The 26083-nt window shown below is 47.3% G+C and overlaps 2 protein-coding genes and 2 long non-coding RNA genes across 7 annotated transcripts; 2 read left to right on the forward strand and 2 right to left on the reverse strand.

Moving 5' to 3' along the window:
• Positions 1-106: 106 nt before the first annotated feature.
• Positions 107-3323, forward strand: LOC128816272 (uncharacterized). Its single transcript, XR_008439849.1, has 2 exons — positions 107-161; positions 590-3323. It is a non-coding gene; the product is annotated as an uncharacterized LOC128816272 (long non-coding RNA).
• A 431-nt stretch (positions 3324-3754) lies between these two features.
• On the reverse strand, positions 3755-5524 carry LOC128816270 (uncharacterized). 2 transcript variants are annotated; one of them, XR_008439848.1, is made up of 3 exons: positions 5399-5524; positions 4712-4985; positions 3755-4296 (listed from the first exon to the last, which is right to left on the reverse strand). It is a non-coding gene; the product is annotated as an uncharacterized LOC128816270 (long non-coding RNA). The 2 variants fall into 2 exon arrangements; XR_008439847.1 differs by having other exon boundaries at positions 3755-4985.
• On the forward strand, positions 4983-19491 carry TCTN1 (tectonic family member 1). Of its 2 annotated transcripts, XM_053993736.1 has the most exons (16): positions 4983-5932; positions 7508-7628; positions 9584-9714; positions 10132-10298; positions 10712-10799; positions 11667-11776; positions 14313-14333; positions 14744-14869; positions 15437-15562; positions 15897-15979; positions 16327-16467; positions 16763-16919; positions 17010-17162; positions 17629-17754; positions 18110-18254; positions 19026-19491. In XM_053993736.1, exons 1-15 carry the CDS (start codon positions 5359-5361, stop codon positions 18251-18253), a joined length of 2268 nt encoding a protein of 755 aa, XP_053849711.1. In that variant the 5' UTR covers positions 4983-5358; the 3' UTR covers position 18254; positions 19026-19491. The 2 variants fall into 2 exon arrangements, with proteins under 2 accessions (XP_053849711.1, XP_053849712.1); XM_053993737.1 differs by lacking the exon at positions 17010-17162.
• Positions 19490-24793, reverse strand: HVCN1 (hydrogen voltage gated channel 1). 2 transcript variants are annotated; one of them, XM_053993739.1, is made up of 6 exons: positions 24743-24793; positions 23127-23356; positions 22555-22659; positions 22069-22300; positions 20146-20258; positions 19490-19841 (listed from the first exon to the last, which is right to left on the reverse strand). In XM_053993739.1, exons 2-6 carry the CDS (start codon positions 23319-23321, stop codon positions 19776-19778), a joined length of 711 nt encoding a protein of 236 aa, XP_053849714.1. In that variant the 5' UTR covers positions 23322-23356; positions 24743-24793; the 3' UTR covers positions 19490-19775. The 2 variants fall into 2 exon arrangements, with proteins under 2 accessions (XP_053849714.1, XP_053849713.1); XM_053993738.1 differs by lacking the exon at positions 24743-24793 and adding an exon at positions 24568-24648.
• Positions 24794-26083: the final 1290 nt, after the last annotated feature.

Genomic DNA, 26083 nt, shown 5'->3' on the forward strand with positions numbered 1-26083 from the left:
CCCCCCCGAGGGGGGCTGTGCCAGCTCCCCGCTGCCCGCGGAGCTCTCGGGGCTCCCTCCGGGCTCGCTGCCCGCCGCCCGCGGTGCCCGGTCAGAGCCGCCCGCGCCGCCCCCGCGCCCCGCCGCCCGCCGCCGCCGCCATCTTCGCCGCGCGTGCTGAGGTGAGCTGAGGGCCCCGGCGCTGGGCGGGGCGCGAGGCCGGCCCCGCCCCCCCTCCCCGCCTCCCGGCGCGCGTGCGCGGCGGCGGCGCGCGGCCGCCCCCCATTGGCTCCCCGCCCCGCCTCATTTGCATATTGCGGGACAATAACAGCGGGCGGCTCCCGGCAGCCCCCGCGGCGCCGAGCGGGGCCCGCGCCCCCGCCCCCGCCGGCTCTCGGCCGCAATTAACGCAATTAACGCAATTAACGTTCTCACACCGGGCACAGCGCGGCTGCGCCTAACCCACATACTTGCCCTCCACGCCCCGCGTGTCTCGCGTGCTCCGAATAACTCGCGGGGACTCGCTGGCCGCCGGTGCTTCGTGCGTGCTGAGGACGGTTATGTGAGTCACGCCGCACAAAAATGTGTTGGGTTTTGGTTTTTTTGCCAGGGATGACTCGCCCTGTTCTCCCCGGCTCGGTGCGGCCGAGGACACAGCCAGCTCAGCGCCGCACGGGAGGCTTCTCTGCAAATCCGTGGCAAGGCTGGCAGTTAATCCATTTTGGTTAAGGAACGTGAAATGCCAAACAAAAGCCTCACGAGAAGGGTGTGTTGTGCAGTCATCGCTCAGACCCCATAAAATCACGTTAATTGTAGTTGAGAGTGACACAAAGCTTTCAGCTGGGCATCTTCAACAGCAACGACTTCAAGGCATCAATGCTGCAGAGACCCACAATACTCAAAAAGACCCAAATCCTCACTTTCTGCAGCTCGGTTTTCCCTGCTGCTCCTGCGTGTGCAAACAATGGTTTTGTCCCCTTGGAAGTTCCCAGCAGGTTGCTGTGCAAATTCGTTTAATTCCTCTGGGTACAGGCACAAGAGGCTGCTGCCACTTGCATAACCCGAGACAACAAACAATAGAGGTGGAAATCCAGCAGAGGCAGGTGTGAAACCTGCCCCCCGAGCTGCCTGCAGTGAAAGCAAGAGCTCTGTGCCACAACCTGCTGAAGCACCCTCGTTATCCCACGGGAGGCATTTGGCTCCCTGTGCACCTTGACAGAGACAATATTGCCCTCCTTACACTGCTAAAGGATTAAGCAATGCGTGAGAATTATCCAGCTAACGCTGAAATTGTATCCAGATTATTAAAAAATTAATCCTCCTGTTAGAACAGGGAGAAAGGTAATGAACACGAGGAGCAGCCCAGGCCCAGTGTGGTGGATTAGGGAATGGCTGCACAGCTGAATGTGCCAATGTGCTGGAGATAAGGGAGTGCTGCTGCCAGGGCCCGGCAGGGTGTGAGAGCAGACAAACTGGGTAGCTCCTCTCGGTGCCTCACACCCTCCTTTATCAGCAAAGGGAAGCACATATTTGCAGAGCTTCCCCCACAGAATCATTCTTTCCCTTCCTTGAGTCTCGTTCTTCCTCCTCCTTGTCCAGGTCCTGTCTAGTTCAAGTCCAGCCTGGCCTATCCCCTTGCTCTGTGCTGCTGCCTGCAGTGCCCTGAGGCAGCTCGGGTTGCTGCAAGGTGACCTGTCCTGCATTACCTGGCTGTGCTGCTCAGCCTGTGATCCCCCCCAGCTAAAGCTGAGCTCTCCATGCCTCAATGCCGAGTTTGCCAGGGCTGGAAGGGTTCTCTCTCTGTGCCACTTTGCCCAGCAGCCACGGCTCAAACGCCGAGGAACATCGTGAGCTCAGGGCTGACAAACCCATTTGGCAGAGCACGACTCTGTGCTTCCCTAAGTGCTCCCAAGCCCAGGCACACCAGGAGCTCTTCACACACCTCCATCCTTGAAAGTCTTTGAAACAGCCTCCCTGGGGAAGTGGTGGAGTCACAATCCCTTGAAGAGTTCATAAAATGAGTAGATGTGGCACTTTGTGACACAAATCAGTGGCATGGGGGTATTTGGTCAAAGGATGGGCTTGATCTCGGAAGTCTTTTCCAGTCTTAATGGTCCCATGATTCTACCCCAGGTCACCCACCCAAGTCTGTCCAGACAGCCAGACAACCTCATAATTTCCATGGTAATTAGTAACCTTTGATGAACTCTGTCACTCCTGCACAAGGATGTTGTGCCCAGATGAAAAACGGCTCCTGGTTTTCATTCAGAGGATCTCTGGGCTCCTTTTGTTAGACAAAAACCCATCTATTTTTAATAAAATACTTCAGAACTGGTTTTCTCCACTGTTCAGTGTCAGTCTGGATAGTTCTCCCTGTAAATCCCTCCCAGCCCATGCCCTGCTGCCTTACTCAGTGTTATTCTTGTACCCTGAGAGTCGATACCCTGCCAAGTGATATTTGTTTAAAATTCCCCAATGCACAAATTTGGCACAAAAACTGGACTAAAGGGCATCCCTCTGGTTACTGCAGCTGGGTGGAATCTTCCCACCTCAAAGTCCAAGATCTATTTACATCAGCTCACTTAAGCTGCAAAAACAGAATGAACTCTTCCTGCTAGGCTTGTCCAGACCAATAAATGCACTGGGGAGTGCAAAGCAGAAGTGCTGCACAAAGGAATCAACTGCTGAAGGCACAAGCAGGTTTCCAGTTCGTTTTAAAACTGATTCACTCATAGCTGACGTCAATCCTCCCTCCCAAGTATCTGAGCCCTGAGATTGGAGTGTGATAAATATTACCTGTAATGCCATCTGCTGTACAGACTGCCCCAGCTCCTCACTATTTATTTAAGGGCTAATCTTGTGCTAGAACAAAATGCAGTTTATTTCAGCCTGGTCTGACTTTGTTTGGACTCTAATTCCAAATGCCTGTCCACCTGGACTTTTAAAGTGATCTGTCATAGGGCAAACCCCATGTTAGCCCTGAAAAGATGAAATTCAAGACAGCACAGTTGGATTAAAAAGAAAACTATCATGAGAAGCATCACATGAGACTTCCTACATGAGGAGTCAAGAGAAGATGCAGAGTCAGAAGATCACCAACAGGAATCACAGAATGGTTTGGATCAAAGACTATCTCATTCCACCCCCTGCCATGGGCAGGGACACCTGGGACATTCCCAGGTTGCTCCAACCTGGCCTTGGACACTTCCAGGGATGGGGCAGTCACAGCTTCTATAATGCTTAAATGCACATCAGAACCTTGCTGCTGAAACTGTAATTGAAACAGTAATAGAGTAAATCCCTGAACATGTTTTTTAATAAACAGGAATCTACTGCCTCTCAAATTGCTTGAATTTTCATTTTATAGGACCTCCCACATAAGGATCACAGTGCCCTTTTTAATTATTAATTAGCTCATGCTGAGAGGGTAAATTAAAATCTCTCTGATGGAGAACAAACATTATGTATTGATGCCCTGATCTTATCCTACACACTTGGAGTTGCTCTTTGGAACCTGTTTCAGAAGTCCAATACTAGGGTGAGTTTTCTGGTGGGGGGTTTTTCAAATTGTTTTTCTTAGATGTCTTGCCTTTCTCTGCATGACAAAAGTGGGTTTTTTTGTATTACAGCAAGTATTTTAAGTGGATTTAGGTGAACTGTTGCTGTGAGTGAAGCCCTAAAAAAAAAAAAAGGTCACAAGAAAACCAGATTAATTCCATCCTACTTTGCTTTTGAACAGTTGCCCACTTCTATTCCATTTCAATGGTAGATGCAGTAAGAATTAATACCTCTTTATTCATCCAGCTCCTGCCCACATTCATCCAGGGTGCAATCTGTGCTTTCAGATTTCAGCAAGGCTTGGTTTTCCTCTTGGAGTTGGTCCCCTGTGCACCATCAGCTTTGCCAAGTAATTCCCGATGCAAGAAGAATTTATTAAATTCTGTTTTCCCCTGTGCAATGTCATCAGCCCTCTTCTACTGATTTTAAAGGCATGAGAAACATGTAAACTAACAAATAGAGGTGTTTTAGTATGAATTTTCTCATGACACTGCAGTGTAACAAGGACACAGATCACAACCAGTGATGATAAAATAAACCAAGCACCACCCTCCCTCCAAGCCTGCAAAATAAATTCCAAATTTCCAACTTTGCAGGACTTGTAGGGGGGAGAAACATCTCCATCCTTGTTAACTGACCATGTGGGAGTTTAGTCAAGGAAGTTGAAGGGGCTGTAAGGCCCTAAACCAGCTCCATCCAGAGGGAGGTTGTACCTCAGCCTCGAGTTCCAGCAGGATTGCCTCTCTCTTTGTTCCTTTGCTGTGGGACAGTGAAAGAGATGGAGCTGTAAAGATTCCCAGGATTTCCTCCAAACACAGGCACATATCCTCCCCAGTGGCTGCAGCCAGCCCTGGCACAGCCTCAGTGAGAAGCAGGAAAATGAAGCCCTTTGGTGCCATTTTTACAGGCCCTTTTCAAAATGGAAGTGTGTGAAGTCACTCTAAGCTTGAAAAAAAAAAAACAAAACAACCAACCCAACACCAGCAGCAGCATTTTGGCCACCTCAGGAACAGCAAAGAGACTGGAAAACACCAGCTCTTCATCCCCGTGGGAGAAGGTAAAAGCAGAGATTTTTGGGTTCCATCTCACAAGGCAGGCAGGTTGCAGGTTATTTTTGGTGAGGTTGCTTCGGGGTGCAATTTCTGCGGCAGAGTGGAGCGCAGGGGGTTCTCACCTTTGTGTCACCGTGTCCTTGGAGGAACGAGGCCACTCCAAGGATGACTCCAGGATTTTGTTCCACATGCCTGGAGCTGTTTGGAACCCATCGGGCTCTTTGATAACATCAAAGCGCCTCGGTGGCCTCGTGTGACTCCTCCCTCGCTCCTGTGATGTGGGCAGGGCAGAGGAGGGGCACTGTGGAGCTATTCCCATTTCCAATGGGTACAGCTGGAGTTTTACAGCTTTTGAGAGCTTTTTGTTGCCTCCCCTTCAAGGTCACAGTAATGAACCTGGTCAGGGAAATAAAATCAGATCAAAGAATGTTTAAAGCTGGAAAAGATCTAAGGAACAATGATCATTTAGTCACTCCCTAGCCCAGTTTTTTTTTTTCCAAATTAGTACAAAAATAGAATAATTTAGGTTGAAAAAGACCGCAAAGATAACTGTGCACATAAAAAGATTACTCATAAGATTACTGAATATTCGCACTGAGGACCCACAGCATCTTCAAAAGGAGAAACTTTAACACTTTAAAAATTAAAGATTACTAAAAAAACCTTGCAAAATTATGTGACATATAGATATGTAGAATATATATCTATATAAATACACAGATCTATCTCGCAAAGGGCCAATCCCCAATTTTTTTTTTTTTTTAATTTAATGCGTGTCCTTCCAAGAACTTTTTTCCCAAACCACCTACGTGGGTTACACTTGGATAACTACACCCGAAACCCTTCCCGTGGCTCTGAGGGGTCGGTGCCCCCTCATGACCGCCGGGCTGTTCCTCAGGGCGCTGGCTGGCACAAGCGGCCGCCTGGCACCACCACGACGGCCAGATCCAGCCAGAACCCTGCGCGTGGCCTCCCTCCGAAGCTCCCCGCGCCGGGGGGGGGCGATGAAGGAGCCCGAGGGCGGCTGAAGGAGCCGCACACCCCGGGCCCGTGCCCTCCCTTCGCCCGCCATGTTCCCGGGGCGCGGCCCTTCCCCTCCGCCCGCCAAGTCTCGCGAGAGCGGGGCTCGCCCTTCCCGTCATGCCCCGCGCGCCCTGGCAACGCGCCGTTGCTAAGGGCGGCCGCCATGGCGGCGCCGCCGGGGCTCGGGGTTTTCTTCGCCCTCATCCTCCTCCTCTTTCCGCCGCCGGCGCTCCGGGCAGAAGAGCCGGCCGCGGAGCCCGCAGACGCTCGTGATGCCGCACAGGCGCGGGTCCACAGCGCGCCGGCCCCGGTCACGGACGGTGGGTGCCCTCCGGGCGCTGCGGGGCACCGGCGGCGCTCCCCGGCTGAGGGGAACCCCGCTCGCGGCCTCCCTCGGGCGTTCGGCCTTTGGCCTCCCCTTCGCATTGCGGTGGCCCGGGACTGGCAGCGGATCTCTGGGGCTCTCTGCAGCGCTGCTCGGGCACCCCTGGGCAGCTGCACCCGCTGCAGCCGAGGCCGCTCGCAGCCTCCTCAGGGCTCAGCAGCCCGCAGGCCCCGGGCACGCTGATCGTGGCATGGACATCACGCAGCCGGGCATCCCACAGCGCTGAGGGTCGGTGGGGCTGGAGGGCAGGGTCTCGGCTGCTCTGGGCACAGCGGGCAGCTCCGAGCTGGCCCAGGAGCCCGGAGTGCCCCGGGTGTCCTTGGAGAGCTCCACCACACCTCGAGCTGGCTGCAGGCTTTGCTCCAGGCTCAGCCCCAGCGCTGTGGATACATTGTCATACAAACAGAGCTCACAAAGTTTGGTTACTGTGTTCCCAGAAGGTGTTTCCCACTGTATAATTTGCTACACTTTTATATCACTTTTACATAGGGTGGTGTTGCCCTCAGCTGAGCTTTCCATGGGTTACTTGCCGAACAGAACCCACCCCAGTGCTACCTCCTTAGGGAAAAGAGATTGAAATCCCTCGTCTCACAGGCATAACCTTGCAATCTAATCATCCATGTTTAAACTTCTCTTGTTTACAGGGTGAGCTAAGGATCCAGGGCTAAGCTCAGCCAACAGAACAGTCAGAACTCCAGAGATTCCAGGAAATACCTGGATACTGTTCAGGTGGTCAGAGAACATCCAGGGAGCCACAGGGAAACAGGCAGCAGTCAAAGGGAAATAAAGGAATTAGTTATGAAAATATTCTTTGAATGTTCTTCTTATTAAACACTGGCCTTAATTTTCCTCATTCTGTGCTATTCTTAGATCCAGATTAATTATAGAACAGCAACTCTCAAAAACAGTTCAGTAGAGTAATATCTGTTCTTTGCATGTATAAACTTGAACACCTCAGAGAGTTTGAAGAATTTGCCAAGTATATTTTACTGAGCCAGTTTACAGAATTATTAGCAATGACTCTGTCTGTGATTACAATATCTCACAGTATCTAAAAACAGAGAGAAAAAACAGTTTCAAAGAAGTCAATTATGGTTGTGTTGGCACATCAGGGAAATGTATTCCATCCTCAATACTTGTAAACATCTCTGCTCTTTCAAAATGTTTTATTTTTCTTCCCAATAAGCTGAAACAAGCAGATAAACACATCTTTGGTATCTCTTATTTTTTTTTTCCTCTGCAAGGCTGAGTAGATTTTCTCACCTCCAAAATCCCTGTTGGGTTTTGTTTCTCAGGGAACAAATTTTAGTATGTCTTAATTTTATCCATGTGTTCCAAATAAATTTGCTCAGCAGCAGAAAAGACGGCTTTTAAAAACAGCTTCAAGAAAACTTGAATTTGGAGAAGACTTTTGACCACTGTCAAACGCAGGGCGGGGTGAAAAGTGGAAGTGTTTGGGGCGTGAAGAGCCAAGCCCCCGCTGCAGTTCTCATGTCACTCTCTGGTGCAGTTGCCAGGCTGTGCGTCTGCGACCTGCTGGTGGCACAGTGTGACACCAACTGCTGCTGTGACCCCGACTGCAGCGCCGAGGACTTCAGCCTCTTCACCACGTGCTCGGTCCCGCTGGTCATGTGAGTGCAGAATCACCTAAAGCACAAAATCGTTCCTCATCTGCTGCCTGCCTTTGGCAGGGCTCTGTCTTCTCCTCTGAGCAATTCCCACCCCTCCCTGCTGCCATCCTTCCACCAGTTCCTCCTGCACTCTGTCCCCAACCAGGCAGAGCAGCAAATCCACCCCCCACCCGTTCTCTCCCTCTCATTCCCTCTTTCCTCCTGTTTCACTGTGCTCCTCCCTGTGGGCATTTAGGTGGTGATGATTTTTTGGGGTGGAAGAATGGTGCATCTTTAGACTTTGATCAATGCAGTGTCTGGAAGTCAAGAAAACTGATACCAAAGGACCAATCTGGCCACTTCTCTAGATCACCAGTTTTTGTCAGTAACCTCTTTGATTACATTTATGATATCAGCTACACAATAAATCAATTCAGAGCTTGTTGAAATAGTGTGAGCATTTTTCTGACCCTAATTTTGCAATTCACCATCCCAACCTGCTCCCCCACTGCCACTTCACAAACAATAAAATGTAACATTATACCAAAAAAGTAAAGCCAAGAGTTGTTTCTTTGCTGTTTAATCTGAAAACACCTTCACCCAATTCCATCTTCTCAAAGAGAAGTTAAGAAAGCTCACTTCAAAATAATAATGTGCAAAAAAATCTCTTGGTGACTTCTCAGAACAATAAGTGCAGCTTTTCAGCCCACCTTCTGTATAAATTATGCCAATCTGAGCACTGGGTTTATTCTTGGTGCTTTGGAATTTGAATTAGCAGTCATGCCAGACTGTGGTTTCTTATTGTTCTGGCACACAAAAGACTCCTGCTCCCCATTTACAGATATTTATATAGATCAGAAAGGTCTAATCAACACCCTCCTGAGTGACACTTTAATTGCCTCAGATGACTGTGCTGCCTTTGTCAACTAGAAATGCCTCAAATGAAATTGTGTTTCTTTGCCCAAATCCTTTTGTGTAAAACTTTTATTTTGCATGAAAAGCCAGGGGATTTTCAGTGTCTGCAGGTGTTGTGGGTCTCCTTATTTACATCAGAGTTTATCTGCATTTGCATATTTATGTTATTTTGGCTGATCTCAAGGCAGAGACCGTGAGATGTCTGAAACAGCAGCAGAAGGGTTTGATTTATGATGGGATCCTGTTAACAAGTGACTCACCTCATGGAAGAGCTTAACTCCAGGCTTCAAAATTTCTGAAAGTCATTTCACTTCTCCAGGGCCTGCCCTTAGCTGCTCTATGCTGCTAAATACCAGTTTCACGGGGATCATCACCTTGTGTTTGTAGCATGTAGGACACACCAGTGCTGCCAGGCTCTGAACTGGCACATTCTCCTGCAGCTCTGGGCTCTTGATGAGCCCGTGGCACTGCCTCAAACATTTTTCCAAGACAGGCTGGGTTATTTCACCTCCTGTTCCTCACTCTGCCATTTCTTTCACTTGCATCTCAAGCAGGAATTCTTCCCATTCTCTGCTCAAATTGAATATTATTCCAATATCCACAAACCTGACCTGTTTTCCTGCTCTGACATCCCACTTGGGTTGTAGAAATGAAAGTGCTCCTGAGCTGTGTGTGGCATTTGCTGCAGCCCCCCATTTTTGGGGTCTCAACCATCTGGATCTCACACAATTTACCATTTTATCTCTCTTATTGTCACTGGTTTTCCCTCCCCCAGTCTGTTTCTTACCTTCCTTCATGTTGCTGCTCACAGTTTCCTCTGCTGAATAAAACATGTGGGAGAATTCTCTATTATTTATTATTAAGCACAGGGTATAAAACAATAGGAATCTTCTAAGGATGCACAATTGCTCTACAAATTATGTTAAATTCAGTAATTTCATGCTTTTCTTGTTTTTCTGGTGCTGCCTCAGTAGATTAAAAGAACTTTAAAATCTGCTGAACACTAACTTCTAGTTCATCACTAACTTCTAGGATCATTCATTTATTTTGTTTATTTGCAGAGGTGACAGCCAGCTGTGTAGTCAGAAAGCTGCTGTGTATTCTCTTGATGTTGAAGCAAATCCACCAGAAAGGATATTTAAAATAATTGACCAAGTCAATCCCAGTATTTTCTGCATTCATGCTACAAACTGTAAGTAGAGTTGTAGGCAATATTAAGCATTGTGGTGTTATTTTTTTTTGTTGGCTCTTTACCAGAAAAAAAAAAAGACTAAATTTAAAACTATTCTTGTTTTATTAAACCTCTCAGGAAACTGGTAATTCTGTCTGCTCACAGCCCTTATGTTGTGATCCTTTCACTTATGAAAACATGGAATTAAACATCTGGTACTCCTGGTCTTTTCTGTTGGAAAAAACAAAATAGTTTGGGTTTTTTTTTTTTTTTGTTTTGTTTTTTTTTTTGTTTTTTTTTTTGTTTGTTTTTTGTTTTTTTTTGTAAATAATTTAGCATCCTAAATAAATCACGTTTAAAGTTGTCTCATTGTTACTAAGTCTTGTTTCTGTATATTTTTTTTCCTTAAATTATCTCCTTCTTTAAATATTTTGACAGATAAACAAGCCCTGTACCTTAAATCCCCTGAAATCCCAACAGCAGAAAATTTTGATCAGTTGCTTGACAAATTTGGAGGTGCTACTTTCAGTGCTGAGCCTGACACCTGGAATTTGGATACAGATGCTCAAAATCCCCCTGAGGCAAATGAAACTTCCAGATATGAGGTGAATAATCTCTGATTCAATAGGAGGTAAATTATATTTGATGCAAGTAGTATTAGATTATTCCAGAAAGAAGAAATCAGCATTGTTTGCATTGTTTCTTTTAAAGAATGCAGTTCTGCTGGAAGAAGCAACATTTATATTGTACTTTAAATACAGAAATGCAAAAAGAAGAAATTCAATGTTTTGTGTTTAGTTACTTAAAAAGTGAAGTAGATTTTTAAGATCTTTGAAAAATAAGGCACTTTTTTTTCCTGCTATTTTCAACATAAAGCTGTAGCTGTGACTGAAAAATTGCTGCACAGAGCATTATTGAGAGATCCTGTGGAAACAAGTGCTGCTTTTATTCATAATTGTTGTTCATAAGAATGGGCTGAAACACACCTGTGTAGCTGACTGTGGTTTTTATTTGGCAGTATGGGGTTCCTGTCCAGACAGAGGATGCATTTCTAAGGCTGCCAAGTCCTGTTGTCTCTTCTTGGTGCTCTGATGCAAACCCTGCAGGTTGGAAAGTACACTTGAATCCCAAATTTTTTGCTTTCTAATATTCTGCTCTTAGATTAGTCAGTCAGAAAGCTGGCACACTCCCCATGGAGAATTCAGCTAAAGGTTCACAAGCAGATGATTTTCAAATCACTTCTGTTTCTCTGTTTTGTTTGGTTTTTTAAGACATAGAATAGAAATTGTGTTGCATCTCTATTAAACATTCAAAGTGAGATATGTAAATCCCTGAGAATCTTGTTAAAGGGTTTTTTATCCAACAATAAAATGTCTTGTTTGGCATAATTGGTTTAATCCAACAGTACAAGGGTGACACCCTGAGGGAGGAGGGGTTTGCACCAAGCCAGCCCTGCCTGGGCAGCCTTTGGCAGCTTCTCTTTGCTCAGAGGCTCCTCTCACAAGTCAGATTTGCAGGCTGAACTCTGCATTTTAACCTTTCACACAATTTCCTGAAAATTTGCAGAGGTGGAGGTGAAAAAAAAAAAAGCCACAACCAAACCCACACCTGCATTTCCCAAACCCCACTGTCATCATTAAATGTGGTCTTGTAAGACTTATGGTGGTGATTACAGGACTGAAGTCTCTTGTGAAAGAAAATAAAAATCTTATTAAGAGATTCAAAAATTAAGTAATTTTCATGAAGCTTTTTCTACTTGTTAAGAAGTAATATTTTTTCTCATAGCACTTTTTTGAGAATATAAAAGGTTTCGTTCTTCAAAGCTCACATAAAACCTTATCTGCAATAGAGATTACATTTACTTTCAATTTTGCTTGTACCTAAGTTCTTGTATTGTTTTTCATTTATGCTTTTCATAATTGCTCTTTCATTTCCTCCTTCAATTCATACTCGGTGACTTTTTTTTTTCCCAGGTTTTTTAGTAAACCAAGCCACAAAATGCATTAGATCAGTAAGTGTGGAAAAATGTGACAGCATTCAAGCACTTAGCATGTTGTTTTATATCAACTCCAGCATTTTGGCAGTAAGTATGATTTGAAACAGTCATATAGCTGAAATACTCATATTTTATATCTTTTACATATGCAGAATGAAGTAACTTCTGTTTACTGAGGGATATGGTGTTTTATTTGTGAGTTGGGAAGAAACATCTCCCTATACAGCAGACTTTTATACAGAAAGCCTTTAGGAATGTTTTTACTTCAAGCTTTGGTAACACAAGCATTTACTGTTCTCTGCTTAGCCAAATATAAATAATATTGCCAAAGATAAAGTAAAAAATAATAGTTTTGAAGAGCCAAGGTCGTGGCACTGAGCTAGTGCAGTTTCATGTTCCTGTGCATGTTCAGGCTCGTCCAAAAAGCCCATTTATCAGAACACATAATTCTAAGAAATCTGAGTTTTAAAGAGTTGCTAAAACTTTGTACTGAAAGAGGAACCTGTCAGTTTAATCCTTTGCTCCAAGCCTCAGTTTTTGATAGTGGGGGCTGGCACAGCCTTCTTTATGGTCCCAAACAACATGACTGAGAGCAAGTTTCTTTGGATCCTGCCTGCTAAAATCCAGTCTGGGGTTATTTTTCTTTGCCTACTTTTTCATCCCTTTCTGACTTGGGGATGATGTCTTCTGTACAAATATATCCCCTGTAAGGATATTCAGGAAGACAAAGAAATCAGTCATGAAAAAATGAAACTGAAATACATCACACCTTAACCTGATGCTCCAGAAGCTGAAGGTTGTAAAGAAACAGCAATCTCTTCACCATTAAAATTAATTTAATTAGCAGTAACTGCTTAAAGACCCCTTCCAGGCTGCTCACAGATTGCAAAGCTCCCAAAAGCAAGGAAAGCCCACTAAGCAGTTCACATCCTCACAGGTGGGATCATCCTCATTGAAATCAGCCAAGGATTGCTCCCAGTTGTTGCCTTTTGAGCCTCCTGCTGTGGAAGAAGTGGACAATACACTGCCTCAGAAGGGCTTTGAGTGTCTGCATGTCCTCCCAAAATTAGTTCTTGTTGGCTACAGGATGAGAAAAGAACAAGAGTGGCTCAGGGCAGGCTCCAGCAGCTGAGTGGGTTTGACTTTAAAGATGAATTCCCTTTCCTGACGGGAAAATACATAACCCCTTATGCCTGTGCTGCCTGCCAATCCCCCTGAGCTGGGGAGGGGTCAGAGTTCTGCCCAGAGCACGCTGGATGTCAGGAAGGATCAGATGAAGGAACTGGAGAAGGCTGAGAAGCTGCTGGAGATGCTCTGTGGGAAGGTTCCCTTCCCAAAGGGAGCTGGAGGTGGGATGTGACAACAGCAAAGTGATGGCACTGGGGACAGGGTGGCCACAGGGCAGAGCAGGAGCCCTCCCAGTGCCAGCAGGTGGAGCTGCCGGCAAAAGAAACGGCAAACCAGTAACTGAGGGAGCCTTACTGGGAGCACTGGGACAGCGGGTCCTACAGAAAACCCCATCCCCAGGAGCCCACCCTCCCTGCCAGGATGGGCAGCTGGAGTGAGAACAACGTTTTGGGAACCGTTGCAGATAATCTCTGCTCTCTGCCCTGGCCTGACCAGCAGATCCAAGGAGGGTTGGGGATTGCTGGGATCTCCCAGCAGGATTCTCACAGTGGTGCTTCACACACACCGTGGTTAGTGGGGAGTGTGGAGTTGCCAAAGCAATGGAGCTGTTCCTGCCTTTCCAGCCTCCCTGCCGGGGGGAAGCTGAGGCAGCAGCATGGCTGCAGTGCTGTCTGCCAGTGACCCCCAGAGACATCATCCATCACCCCAGTCACGGATAAACAGAACTTTAGGAGTGGTGCTCACTCCTCCTAGCCTAGTCAGAAATAGCACAGTTCCCTGAAGGATGAGTCTAATCTTTACAGGGACTTTTATTCATCCAGCTCATTCTGATGGCTGGGCTGTACCTTGGGATGATAAATGTGTGACAAACTGTACCTGCACCACCTTCAGGTCTGCAGCTCCCAGGAATGTGTTCCCTGCTGGGACAGGAGATGAGTCACTCCTGTCAGTATCCCATCAGAATTCTGCAGAATTGCTTCATGATCAATCCAATCCTTGGTCCCTTCCCAAAGATGTGACTCAAACATTCATTGGAAAGTCAGGAAAGTAAAACCTTTGACAAAATAGGCCTGATTGATGACCTTGGTCTGACATTTCTGCCTTTCCATGAAATATTTTTGGTGGAAATTTTTCAGTGGGGCAACTGTATAACAAGAGAGATACTTGCTTCTCTTTTATTGGTGTAGAGACAATGAAACTATGGAGCAGGACAACAAAAGCTCTTCATTTCTTTGGGAAGCACAGCCTGGCAGGTTTCCTAAACTGGTGGTCTCTGAATAATTTTAAGAGTCAGAAGAAGGAGGGGATTGGATTGTGGCAGTTCTTTTCACACTTCCTGGATACTCTGGTTTATATCCAATTAACTCCATAACGTAAAAGTTATTGCTATGAGAAAGAGTTAAATAGACAAAGCCTTACCTGCTTTACTTGACTGCTATGTGCAATAGGTCAGACTTTTGCTACTGCTTTAATTTGTCCTTTTATTCTCCCTCAGGTGCCCAAATCAAGTCAGATGGTAAGTATCCTTCTAAATTAGTTGGAAGAGCTGTGGGCAAAATTCTTATTAAGTTAAAGTCAGGGGGAATTTTTCACTGATTGATCAAATCTTTACATTAAAAAAATTACATCATTTGCTATCAGTAATGATACTTAGCAACTCCAAGATAAAATGCTGCCTGCAAACATTCAAGCCTGATACATTCCTCTCATATAAAACTCCCTCTTTTCAAGAAAATCTATTTGTTTATTTAAACCCAGACCCTTTGGTTGAGCTTCAGCTGTTCTTGTAACACAGCAGTTGTTCAGAGAATTAGTGTGTGCTGTTGCTGTGGAACAGAACCCGGAAAGGTCACAAATATAATAACACAGAAAGAGCCAGAATTAATTATACCCAGTGTTCAGAGCTGACACGAGGCTGTTTTTCAGGTGAATATTACTGTCCAGTCCATAGTTGTCCAGTCTCTGCATGGAATGAGGACTTTACTGAGCAGCAGTGATGTCCTGAGGCTCCCAATGGTTTTGGATGAACTGTGCATCAATGCAGTTTTTGGGGTAGGTCTGGCAGCCTTTTCCTCCTCGGAGCTGATGGAAAGCATCTATGCATCAAACCACTTCTGATTCCCAAAGTGCAAAGCTGTCAGGAAGGCCTTGCAGTTTCCATATATTGTGACACCTCCAAAGTAAATGTCATGGGAGAAGCACTGATTTTGGGTAAAAGGGAGTGTTTTGCAACAAAATAATAACTCTGCAATATAACATGGAGCCAGGCTGAAATCCTGATGTTATTTCTGTGTATGTGGCAAAACAGGCAATGACATGAGTTTGGAATTTACTTTATGCTTGGGAGAAGATGATTTCAGGTGCACTAATGACAGAGAGAGGAATAGATGCTGCACATCATCTTTTAATTTTCAAGTAGATGAACGTTGTGTCTGTGCTTAGGTTTATCAAGAAGTCAGATGTGAAGAGGCTCCAGCCTCTAAAGGATAAAATCCATCCCCACCCTGGAGCTGAGTTTCTTAAGCAAGGAAGAAAGAAAATACTTGCATGGTTTAATTTTTTTTTCTAGTTTCTCTTATGTATTTATTCAAATTAATATCTAAAATGTTTAATTTTCAGGTGAATTATCACATTACCCACACAGACACAGGAGAAATAATAGAAGCTGCTGCTGCTTTTGTCTTGGGGGCAATTAGCAAAGAAGAACTTTCAATAGAGCAGAGCTTTGAAATCGGCTTCACTCAGGTAACTGTGGAGATGTCATGGGTGACTTGGTAAAAGACATTTAATTACAAAACTTATTAAACTTGAATCAGAACAATTGTTAGCAGCAAGGTAAAGCAGAACTTGCCCAGGATGTCCAGATGAGGCAGCATTTCAGAGCTGGGCAACGAAGGCCTCCAAAGTCTGTCACATTTATGAGCCCCAGCTCGTGACTATAACAGAGAAAGCCAAGCCTTACTTACAGTCTTGCCCTCATCATTCAAGGCAGGTCATAATCCTAAAATAACTGAAATATTTCTGTGTTTTCCAGCCAATTCAGTGCAGGATAAGAACTAATGCTCTGTTTGCATTGCAGGAAAATACACAGCCAGTTCCTCTCAGTGGCAATCCTGGTTATGTTGTTGGGCTGCCTGTCAGAGCAGGATTCCAGCCTCAAGGATATCCTTTCCCTGCTGCATTTCTGTTTGCTTCACTTGCTCTGGTTCATCCTCACAAACCCTTTCTAGCATGGACATATATGAAATACATCTGTTCTCTACCAAAAATAAAAATGTGCTTTTCTGGCTGTGTTTTAGGAGGGAATGACTCAGTCCTGACTGCAATCTCCTGGGACTGTGTAGTGAGGTACATTTAGCCCTCCATTGCACACCCTGGTGATTTTTCACACTGTGAGAGGAATTTTGAGCCATTGTAGCATTTTCAGCTATATTTTAAGGATATGATTAAGGATTCTTTTTTTGTCCCGATATCCATCAAGCATTTAATTTCCCTTAACTGTGTGTTACATCTGGCATCATTCAGAGTAGTAACAAACACAGCCAACTCACCATTCTGCACAGCACATCCACCCAGGACTGCCTGGCAGCACAGGGAGCCAGAGCCCCAGTATTATTTGGTTATAACATGATATCAGGCTGTAAGTTACGGTAAGAAGTAATTTTTTTTTTTTTTAATTTAATGCTTTTAACCCTCTGACAACCCTTTCCCTTAGGCTCTTTTCAGGTCCTGGGCCATTTATACAGCTGGAAGAGTATTGAGAATGGAGTATTTAATTATAAAAAATGTCATTTAATTAACAATGGTCTTTCTCTTAGAAAGATTGTGTACATTAGCAACTGTAGCCAGAAGGCTTGAACAGAGCAAAGAGCAAGGAGAAATGATGATTGTGCCAAACCAATGGGTTTTGCTGTAACTCATCTTTTTTATTTTGTTTTCTGGAAGAATTACAGCAGCTATGAAATGCCAGCCTTTGGCTCAGACCCTCCTTGATGTGCTGAAGGGCCAAAGCTTTCCTGAGTATGTGGCCTCATTTGGGAATTCTCAAGCCCAGGATGTGCTCGACTGGGTGCCAATAACTCAGCTCCACATCTCGGAACAGGTGAAAATTAAACCACTTTCACCCCTCCACCCTCACGAGATCTGTGCCTGTGCTGCAGCATCAGCTCAGCTTCACACCCTAAAAATGCAGGAACCAACTGGAGGAGAAAATGGGGCTGGGAATGCAGAAATAAGCTGGAAGAATCTCATGGAATATTCACAGAGGAGAGTTTCACTCTTGCTGTACAAGTTACATTTAATCAAACTGGTATCCAGGCACCTCAGCTATGGATCAGGGCAACATGTTGGGTACAAAATGAGTTGTTTAAACACAGGTTAGAATGTTGCTCTTCTAAGGGTGAAGCACCAGAGGTGACAGAGGGAAGGAACAGAATCAGGGTTTCCCCTCTTCCTCCAGGCCAGGGTAAGAGAAAGAGAAGCACAATATAAGATTGTGGATGGTCTCTTGCATGCTTCTGCAACTAAAGAGTGAATGGTTTCTGTAACCAGAAGTGTGACAGTTCAAGAAGTTCAAGAAGAAATTCAAGAATAAATGCATAAAAATAATTTAAGATTGTAGTCTTCAGAATTCTGCCCTGGCAGAGTTCAGGATTTTGTCCTGCCCAGCAACAGTGCAGGGTCCATCTGCTCTGGTAACCTCCTCAGTGAGCTTTCTGGGGGCATTCTACCCTTTTAATAAAAAGAATAATTAATTACTGTGATGGTTTCTGCACAAGGCAGACAATGAGATGATTTCTCACACTTTGCAGAGCTCATGCCAAATACCTGTGTCACTGGGAATAGAAGTGAAGTGGACTAAATATGGATCCCTGGTCAATCCACAAGCCAGGATAGTGAATGTTACAGCCACAATCACTACCACCACACTGAAGCAGGTATGTAATTAAATTACAGGATTTAAGATAAAACAAGTGGCTTGTTTTCCTTGGGTATCAGCTGTGTGACAATGACCCAGATAATCTCATTATCTAAAGGCACACTTCACATTAGAATGTATTTACACCCAGCAGTTCTCTTCCAGCTCAAACACAGCTGTAGGCTCCTTGCCAAAACACACTTCAATAAAAATCTATATATCATTTATGGAAAGAAACATGGAACTATATGGGAAAAAAAAAAAAAAAACAAACACCAAAACCAAAAACCTTTTTAGAAAATATAACCAGACCAAATAAATGATTGTAGGAAATAGAAAACTGAAGCTAAGTCCTGTTTGTATTTTCATTGCAGCTTCCCTCAGGAAGGGAAAGGATTATTCCTATAACAAGTTCTGTGGTTTTCACTGACATTTCTTCACCTGCAGAGCCAAGCTACAAAGCTTGGCCCACCATTAACATCAAGTTACCCTTTGACTTTTTCTATCCCTTTGTCTAAGGTAAGTACACATTAAAAAACCCCCACATTTCTGATTTATCTTATTTTTAGTCCTGTGACTATGATGGGCCATCACTTTCTTCTAAGTTGTAGATACTGGGCTAAAATTGGCCAAGAGAGGAAGGGTGAGACCTTGTGAGGGTTCTCAGAAGGTTTAGGGTGAAGAAACCCCCATGAAGTGGAAAGTACCCAATTATAACTCTGCAGAGAGGACAAAGGTTGCAGTTTGAACTCGCTGGTGGCTCTGGCCCAGTCACAGCCACCACTCCTCCAGCACGTGGGATCCAGCCCCAGCCTGCCAAGCAGAGGCAGGAGGGGAAGAGCACAGGGACACGCAGGGAAAGTAATTTCATTATCCCATAACAGCAGAGCTAAATTGCTAATTAAACTCATCATATGCTATTAGATAAGGCCTCTGCTTTATCTCCTTGCATAGATTATTAAGCCACATATTTCTGGCTATTTTTCCCACACCACTAATTAATTACCTTTTGTAAAAAACCTGAACAGTTGAGTTGTGGTTTCAGTGACCCCTCCAGCTGAGTGGGGCTGAAATCCATTGGAGCCACCTGCTGCAGTCACCAGCTCTCAGAATTCCCACTTCTTAAATCTCATTCTTCAGCTCTCAAACAGCCTCTCCACAGGGACACTCTAGTACCTGAAAAAATTCAAACACCAACCTGGCCCTTTAGAATTTGCTTTTTTATGGCTTTTCTGGAGTCTGACTGTTCCCAGCAGTGCACTCACCTACATCTGTTCTTACATATTACAGTTCTTTTCATACATGGATTTATGAGCTGTGGGAACAAAGAACTTTGCAGCCCCACGGGCTGTGAGGGAACAGTGAAAAGGGAAGAAGAGATGAGGGAATGCAGTATCAGAACTGGGATCTGCTGCTGGAACAAGGCATTGTCTGACGTAAGATGGCACATGTTTGCCTCTATTTTGGGGCTGATTTCTTTGTCAGGGAAAGGAGTGGTGTGTTGTTGTTTCTGAAATGAATGTTATATAAATAACAAAGTGGCACAAGCAGCAACAGAAATGAGGAAACTACCAACAGTATGAAAAGAATGGTTGGCAAAGAGATGTATTGATGATGAACAGGCAGCTGGTAGAGAAGAAATTACCTTTTCAGCCTGGGTTCTTATAATTTATACTGTAAGTTTGTTGCAAATAAAGAATGTTATCACAGAAAAAAAAATAAATTATTTTAAATAAGTGGTACTTTTCTGGATGTATAGCTTGTAAAGATGTGTCTTTATTAAATTATTTTGCAGTTTTGACTGTACAACTGTACAAGAAAGGAAAAAAAATACTGTTTACAGGGACTGTGTGTGATTAATTTTCCAGTAGAACTATTTTTGCCATCCCAAGGTCTGATCAAAGTGGGGTCGAATAGAAAATGTTTATAGAAAACACAATACAAGAGGAAGCAAAGAGACAGAAAAACCTTTCAGGTGAAGCTGGCAGATTCCAACACTGCAATCTTCAAGCAGAATTCCCACCTTGGAAAACTGGCCTCTTATTTTTGCTGGCTGAGGAGTCCGTGCTGTTTCAATATGTTATTCAGCCTCTCAATTTCTTGCTCCTGTAGGAGACAAAATTCAAACCATTAACAGCCTGCAAGCAACTTCCCAGGTTCCCACAGATCTTCCCCCTGCTATAATGTACCTCCTGCTGCAGGAAAACAGCACAAGCTGGCCAAAAGAAGTAGGACAGAGGTAGAGACATCATTCCTCTGAGGAGGAGCAGCCCAGGGAGGCACGGGCAGGGCTGTGCTGCTTCAGCCCAGCTCACCCCACACTTTCCCATGAGGAAACCAAGCCAACAGTGCCAACCTTGCACAAGGATCACCATTAGCAGGTAAACCCAAATTAAAGGTGTTTTTTTACCTTCTCCAAACAGCTGTGTTCCAGTTGTTCCACCCTTGTGGCAAGTTTCAGGTTTGCTTGCTTTAACTTGGACACTTGTTGCTCCGAGCGGGTCTTCACCGATAAAATTATTCCTGTGGAACAATTCACAGGGGGTTTGCTTTACATTGTAAAACAGCCACGAGCAGGAGTTCACAGCACACAGGCTCTGTGCTCAAGGAGTTCAACGTGTTCCTCCCCAGTTCAGCTTCTGTCATCTTCAACCACCCTTCCCAAGTGCTTTTCTTAATGAGGAAGGGTTTTAAATCAGCCACCGGAGGGATTTGGATACTGATACTCTGCTGGGGAGAGGCAGCCCGGCCTCAGAGCTGAATTAATCTCTCTGACTGTCACTCAATTCCTGAATTTGCTCCCTTGGCAGAGCCCTGGGGTGCAGCTGGGGCAGCTTTGCTGTGTTTTAGCCATTTTAGGTGTGACAGCAGAGCAAGGCCTGGGTCACGGGGCTCCTCCACCCCCTGGGCTGATCACTCTGGCCCGGCAGAGCAGGACCTGGCACATCCTCAGGTCCCCAGGGCTGTGGCTTCACCTTGCACAGCTGCAGTGAGAGCAGGCAGTGTCTCCTCACGGCAGAGGTGTCACTTCTCTATAAGCACCATTAGGTGATTCCATGTCAGCTCAGCCCCCACACTGAAGGCATTTTCTTCCCACAAAAATAAAACAAAGCAGCTCGATGAGAGCTTGAAGAACATCACGTTCTCCCTCCCGCCACAGCTCCTCTGGATCATGGCTGATTCCAGCGCTCCAGGCACCGGTTTGGGCTCTGGGGGTTCCGTCCTCCGAGGTCAAAGCAGCGCTGCCGCTCATTTGCATCGATAACATCGACAGGAACCTTGCCCAGACACTGACACCCAACACCCCGGCGTGGGGCAGATTCCCTCTGTCTCTTTTTGCTGCAAGCAGGTGGACATTGCATAAAGCTTGGTAGGGAGCCTGGAGCACCCAAGGATGAGGGGATTTACCCATAATTGCAGTCCCAGTTTTCTGCTGTGCTGTGAGGCTCCCGTGGCTCCCACAGCCCCACGCAAATCCAGTTTCTCTCTGACTTTCACTCTGAACTAGGAAAGCCACAAGCTGCTCTCACATCTCTCTTCTTTCTGGCTGCAGCTGCTGGCCAGGCACCTTCTCCCCATTGAAAGGGGCTGAGGGCAATGGGCCCTCAGCAAGCCCCTCTTCTGATCCCAGCTGTGTCAAATATGGAGCACCCACCAAAAGTGACACAGGACAGAGCTTGAGCTGAGATTTCATGCAGGAATTTGAGATCATTCATTGCCATATTCTTTGGAATACCAAAATTCCTTCCTCAAGAAGGAAGAAAATGTTTGCAGCTATGCTTGTTTCAGATATATCCAAATTTACATCTATTTGCAACAGTTACAGCAGTGAAGTCACTTAAAGCCTGATTTGGGGACATTTCCTATTTCTCTTTTTATGGCAAACCCTTTGAATTCAAGCAAGAAAGAGCTAGAGTAAGATCAGGATATTCCCTGCAGCATCCCTGGAGGGGATAATGGAGTGACAGCAGAACAGAGCATTAAAACCTACTCTGCTGTAGCAGCAAATTCAGGAAGACAGGGGCTCCCCTGCCAAAAGGATCCCACAATGGAAATTCAGAACATGAGCCATCCCTCTCCAGGAGAAGGGTGCAGGAACAGATTATGGGTTTTTTAGGGAGAATGTGCTTGGCTGCCATGCACCTGAGGCACCACACCAACACAAGCAGCAGATTGTCACTGCTCCAAAGAACTTGCAGCCTGAGTACAGTTCCACACCGGTGGAACTCTGAGTTCTCTGGGAGAGCAAGACCCCTGGGGTTGGGTTGGAGAAAGGAACAAAGGCCAGGTAATTCAGGGAAGTTTGGCAAATGCAGCCCAGCCCTGCACTCACCGTTGATGATCCGGGCCACCCTCCAGAGCCGCAGGAGGATCAGGAGCCCCACGGCCTCAAACTCGTGCTCCCGGAAGATGAGGACGATGTCGAGGATGAAGGACACGACGACAACGATCGCATCCAGCACCTCGAACTTGTGGTGGAAGAACTCCCGGCGGTAGACAAAGACTTTAAACCCCACCTCAACCAGGAAGATGGTTAAAATGGACAGGGAGAGGTAGTGGAAAACCTGGGAGAAGAGCACAAGTTTAAGGCTGGAAGCCCTGCAGAGTGCACACAGGCAGAGCAGGCTGGAAAGCCTCTGCTGCTTGAGGGCACCTCTGGTTTGGCTCTACAAGGAGAAGGGCTGAGGACTTTTCTTCTGTGACCACTGGCTCAGCAAGGCTGAAAGTCCAGATCCTGCCTTGCCCAGCCTCTCCAGGGGGCTTTGAGACACCAAAGGGAGGGTACTGCTGTTCATGTTGACGTTTCCCCACATTTTACCTTTGGGGTTATATTATATCTGTCCGGATGGATGATTTTCAAATCCATAAGCAATTCCCCAAGAACCAGCAAGGCATCCAGGATCACCAAGCAGACAACCCCAATCTGTTGGAGGAGAGGAACCAACATGAATCCCACACCAGCACAGACAGAGGAGCAAGAGGAGCCAATGTAGCCCTTCAGCTAAACACACCTTGATGCCCACAACCCTGATTTGGCTGGTTGTGTTTCATGGAGCTTTCCATTGCTCCCACTCCTGCTGCCCCAAATGGTGGGTCATTCCACATGGAACCACCTGGCTCCCCACCAGACCCCGCTCGGCGTGGGGGGCTCAAGGAGCAGGAGGAGAGCACGTGCCAGAGCTGTGGTGATTGTGCACTGGGGCTTGTCTCCTCTCAGGGAACATCTGCACCTGCAGCAGCGTTGCTCTGTTCCGACAGGGCAGCTCAGCTCAGCAGCAGCTGCTGCTCTTTGCACTGTGAGGGTTCACAACCTCAGTGCTCTCCCTCAGCTCTGTCCCACAGCAGCTCTGCTGTCACAGGAGCCCTTGGCCTGGGTTTGTTCTGCCTCACCTGAAACCTGTGAGAGCTGAAGAGCTTTTTCATCATGTACTGGAAGGAGATGTGTCTCCTGGGGGGCTCCAGCTTGATCTCTGCATCTGGTTGCTTTTCCCCAGCCTCCTCCTCCTCCTCCCATTTCCGATAGTCGTTGCTCCATTGCACGGGGTCATCGCCCACCACCGTGAAGTGCTTCAGGTACCTGGACATGGCTCTGGATCAAGCTGGCATCACCCTGCCAGTGTCTGGGGGACAAGAGCAGAGTGTCACCTTCCTGTTTGGGGCTGACCAAGGATGCTTTTTTCACCCAGCGAGGGTGGCAAGAGCGTGACATTCCGACGCAGCTGGCTGGGCCCTGCTGACGGGAAGTTGCTTCATGGTGATACCGCTGGTTTTGCATCACCTCCCCCAGCACCACGTGGAGCCCCTGCTGCCTTCCCAGTTCTGTTTGCACCCCGCTGTGCTGCTCTACAACAAGGAACTTCCTCACAAGGTATTTCCAAACTTCTCCAAACAAAGCATTGATTACAGGAGCAAAAAGCTCCAGCCCTTATCTGGCACCTCGTGATGGAGGTGGGGGCAGCTGCCCTTGTGTTTCCAACACTGATCCAGGGAAGCTGTTGGTCAAGCTGACCCCAGCATCCTCACCCTCCAGCCACAATGCCAAGATGAGGAAGAGCCATAATTTCCCTCCATTAACACCAATGACACCCTGTCATCTCAGCCTTTGCAGGCAAATTAAGCAGGTGATGCTCACATTCCAACCTGGCAGGTGGGTGACATTGTCCTCCCCATCTCCTCCTGTCCAGAGCTGACCTCACCCTCGGGCATCCCGGCTTCAGCCCATCCCTGTGGGTACCCAGCGAGGGGCAGGACCATCAAACCAAACTTCTGATTAAGGCCACACTCCAGCAATGAAAACTATATGAGTGAAACTCCGAGTTTGCTGGAAGAGCAGACACGGGGGGCTCCAGATGAGCTGCGTGGCTGGCTGCAGGAGAGGCTCTCGTGTTTTTATCACAACCCCGCCAGCCTCCCTTCCTCTTTGGGCAGCCCTACAGCCTTGGCCCACAAACCCTCCGAGATCCGCTCCTGCCGCCAGCACGTCCCCAGCTGGCTCCGTGGGCGCCCGTCCTTGTCGGAGCCGCCCGGGGAGCTCAGCACAAGCCTCCCTTGGCCCGCCGGTGCCCCCGGGCTGCTCGCCCTCTTCTCGACTCCCCGGGGCCACGGTGGGCTCCGCTCCCACCTCCGGCCGCCTCGTCACCTGCCGGGAGCAGGGAGCTGGTCCCACCTTCGTTCTCCGCCGCCGAGCGGAGCCCGCGGGGAGCGGCCCCGGGCATCGAGCCCCCTGCCCCGTGCGGAACGGCCTCGGGGCTGCCGCGGGGCCTGGAGCCGCCGGCGGATGGAGCATCCAGGACCCCGGGGCTTCCCAACCTCCCCCGTCCCCAGCACTGACCGGAGCGGCCACGGCGTCGCCCAGAGCAGGACGGAACTCGGGGCAGCGGCAGGACCCCGAGAAGGACGTGGCAGCCCCGGGAGGGTCCCTCAGTAACCCCTCCACCCCAGCCCGCACCCACCGGGCCGATGCCCGGGAGCCTCCCGGAGTCCCCCGCTCCCCCCGTCCCCGGTACCGTGCGCGTCCCGGCTGCGCCCGCCGCCTCCCGCCGCCGCGGGGCCTCCCCCGGCCCGGCTCCGCCTCCCCCCGGCCAGGGGCGGCCCCGCCGCCTCCTCCCCACCTCGCCCCGACAAACTTCAGCGGGTCCCCGAGCCAGGCCCCCTTCCATCCCCGACAGCCCCGCTCCGACATTTCCCATTTCCGCAGCCTTTTTTCCCCAGGCTGCCTGCAGTTCGTCCCTCCGCGGGAGCTGCCGAAACAGGACAGGCCAGATGGAGTTTAATTTTTTTTCTTTTTTCACTATTTTTAAACTTTCTTCCCCATCACACGAAACAACGAGCAAAGATCCAGGAGAGTCGTGAAATTAAATTGTGACTCTGCCGATCCCAGAGAGAGCTGCTGAACACAGAGACAGATTAGTCCCATGAAGTCGGTGGAGGTGCAGGGATCAATGTGGGATGTAAAATCCAGGAATCGGGCCTGGATTAATCTGCCTCCATTTATAAGCTCGTGTTTTGTCAGAGGCTTCTTCATTATTTAGGGTTTCCCCTCCATCTCTCAAACACAATCTGGTTTGGGAAGTCCTCAGAAAAATTCAGCTGTGAAAAGCACCTGGGACCCATCTCTGTGGCACCTCTGCTGGGACAAACTGGAAATATTCCTAATTTTCTCCAAGGAACAAACACCTCTCCAGTTCTTCAGTTCTAAAACCCAAAGGTATTTCTTTCTTTCTTTGAAAGGATTTCTTCCTAGAGAGTGCTTAAATCTTTTCCTGCAACCAAAACATTTTCTAGCACCTCATCCCAAAGCACACATCCCTGTTCTCCCCAGGGCAATGAGGAATGAGCACAGGTGACACCCTCGTGGAGCTCCAAATCCCCCATCCCTCAACCATCACCCCAAAACAGCGACTTACAGAGCTCTGGAGTGGGACACTAAAGGCACAGCCCAGGACCCATGGCAGGGAGGTTTAGCCTGGGGGTTTCCAGTTAATTTGGGCATTTTGAATTCAGCTGAGTCCAGTGAACAGCAATCAGGTAATGGGGGAAGATCTGCACCTGGGAGCTCATCAGATCCAGCCCCTTTTGGGTGAGGACTGTGGGGTTTAAGGAGAAAACCCCCACCACGAGGGGTGTGTACATAAAATCTCCATGTTCCCCTGTGGCCTGAGCTCTGCTTGGGACCAGGTCCTGATGTTCCAAGGAAAATTGATGTGCTGTTGTTGAAGTCAGCCTGACCTGGAACTGAACACAACAACAGCCCTGACACATCCAAAGCAAAGCAGGAACAGGCAAAAATTACCTGTGTGGAAAACCAGCCTTTCCACAGCTGGGTGGCAAGGACAGACTTCACCTCC

Source organism: Vidua macroura, chromosome 18 (assembly GCF_024509145.1).
Source record: "Vidua macroura isolate BioBank_ID:100142 chromosome 18, ASM2450914v1, whole genome shotgun sequence".
In the NCBI taxonomy this organism is placed as follows: Eukaryota; Metazoa; Chordata; class Aves; order Passeriformes; family Viduidae; genus Vidua; species Vidua macroura.

What these genes read in the sequence shown, in the direction of transcription:
- TCTN1 (XM_053993736.1), top strand. Translation starts at nt 5,359, where the DNA reads ATGCGTGTCCTTCCAAGAACTTTTTTCCCAAACCACCTACGTGGGTTA. An exon ending in TCAACTCCAGCATTTTGGCA is followed by an intron (nt 11,777 to 14,312) that starts GTAAGTATGATT and finishes ATTCTCCCTCAG; the next exon opens with GTGCCCAAATCAAGTCAGAT. An exon ending in TGCCCAAATCAAGTCAGATG is followed by an intron (nt 14,334 to 14,743) that starts GTAAGTATCCTT and finishes GCTGTTTTTCAG; the next exon opens with GTGAATATTACTGTCCAGTC.
- HVCN1 (XM_053993739.1), bottom strand. Translation starts at nt 23,321, where the DNA reads ATGTCCAGGTACCTGAAGCACTTCACGGTGGTGGGCGATGACCCCGTG. An exon ending in TCAGCTCTCACAGGTTTCAG is followed by an intron (nt 22,660 to 23,126) that starts GTGAGGCAGAAC and finishes CTCCTCCAACAG; the next exon opens with ATTGGGGTTGTCTGCTTGGT. An exon ending in GATATAATATAACCCCAAAG is followed by an intron (nt 22,301 to 22,554) that starts GTAAAATGTGGG and finishes CTCTTCTCCCAG; the next exon opens with GTTTTCCACTACCTCTCCCT.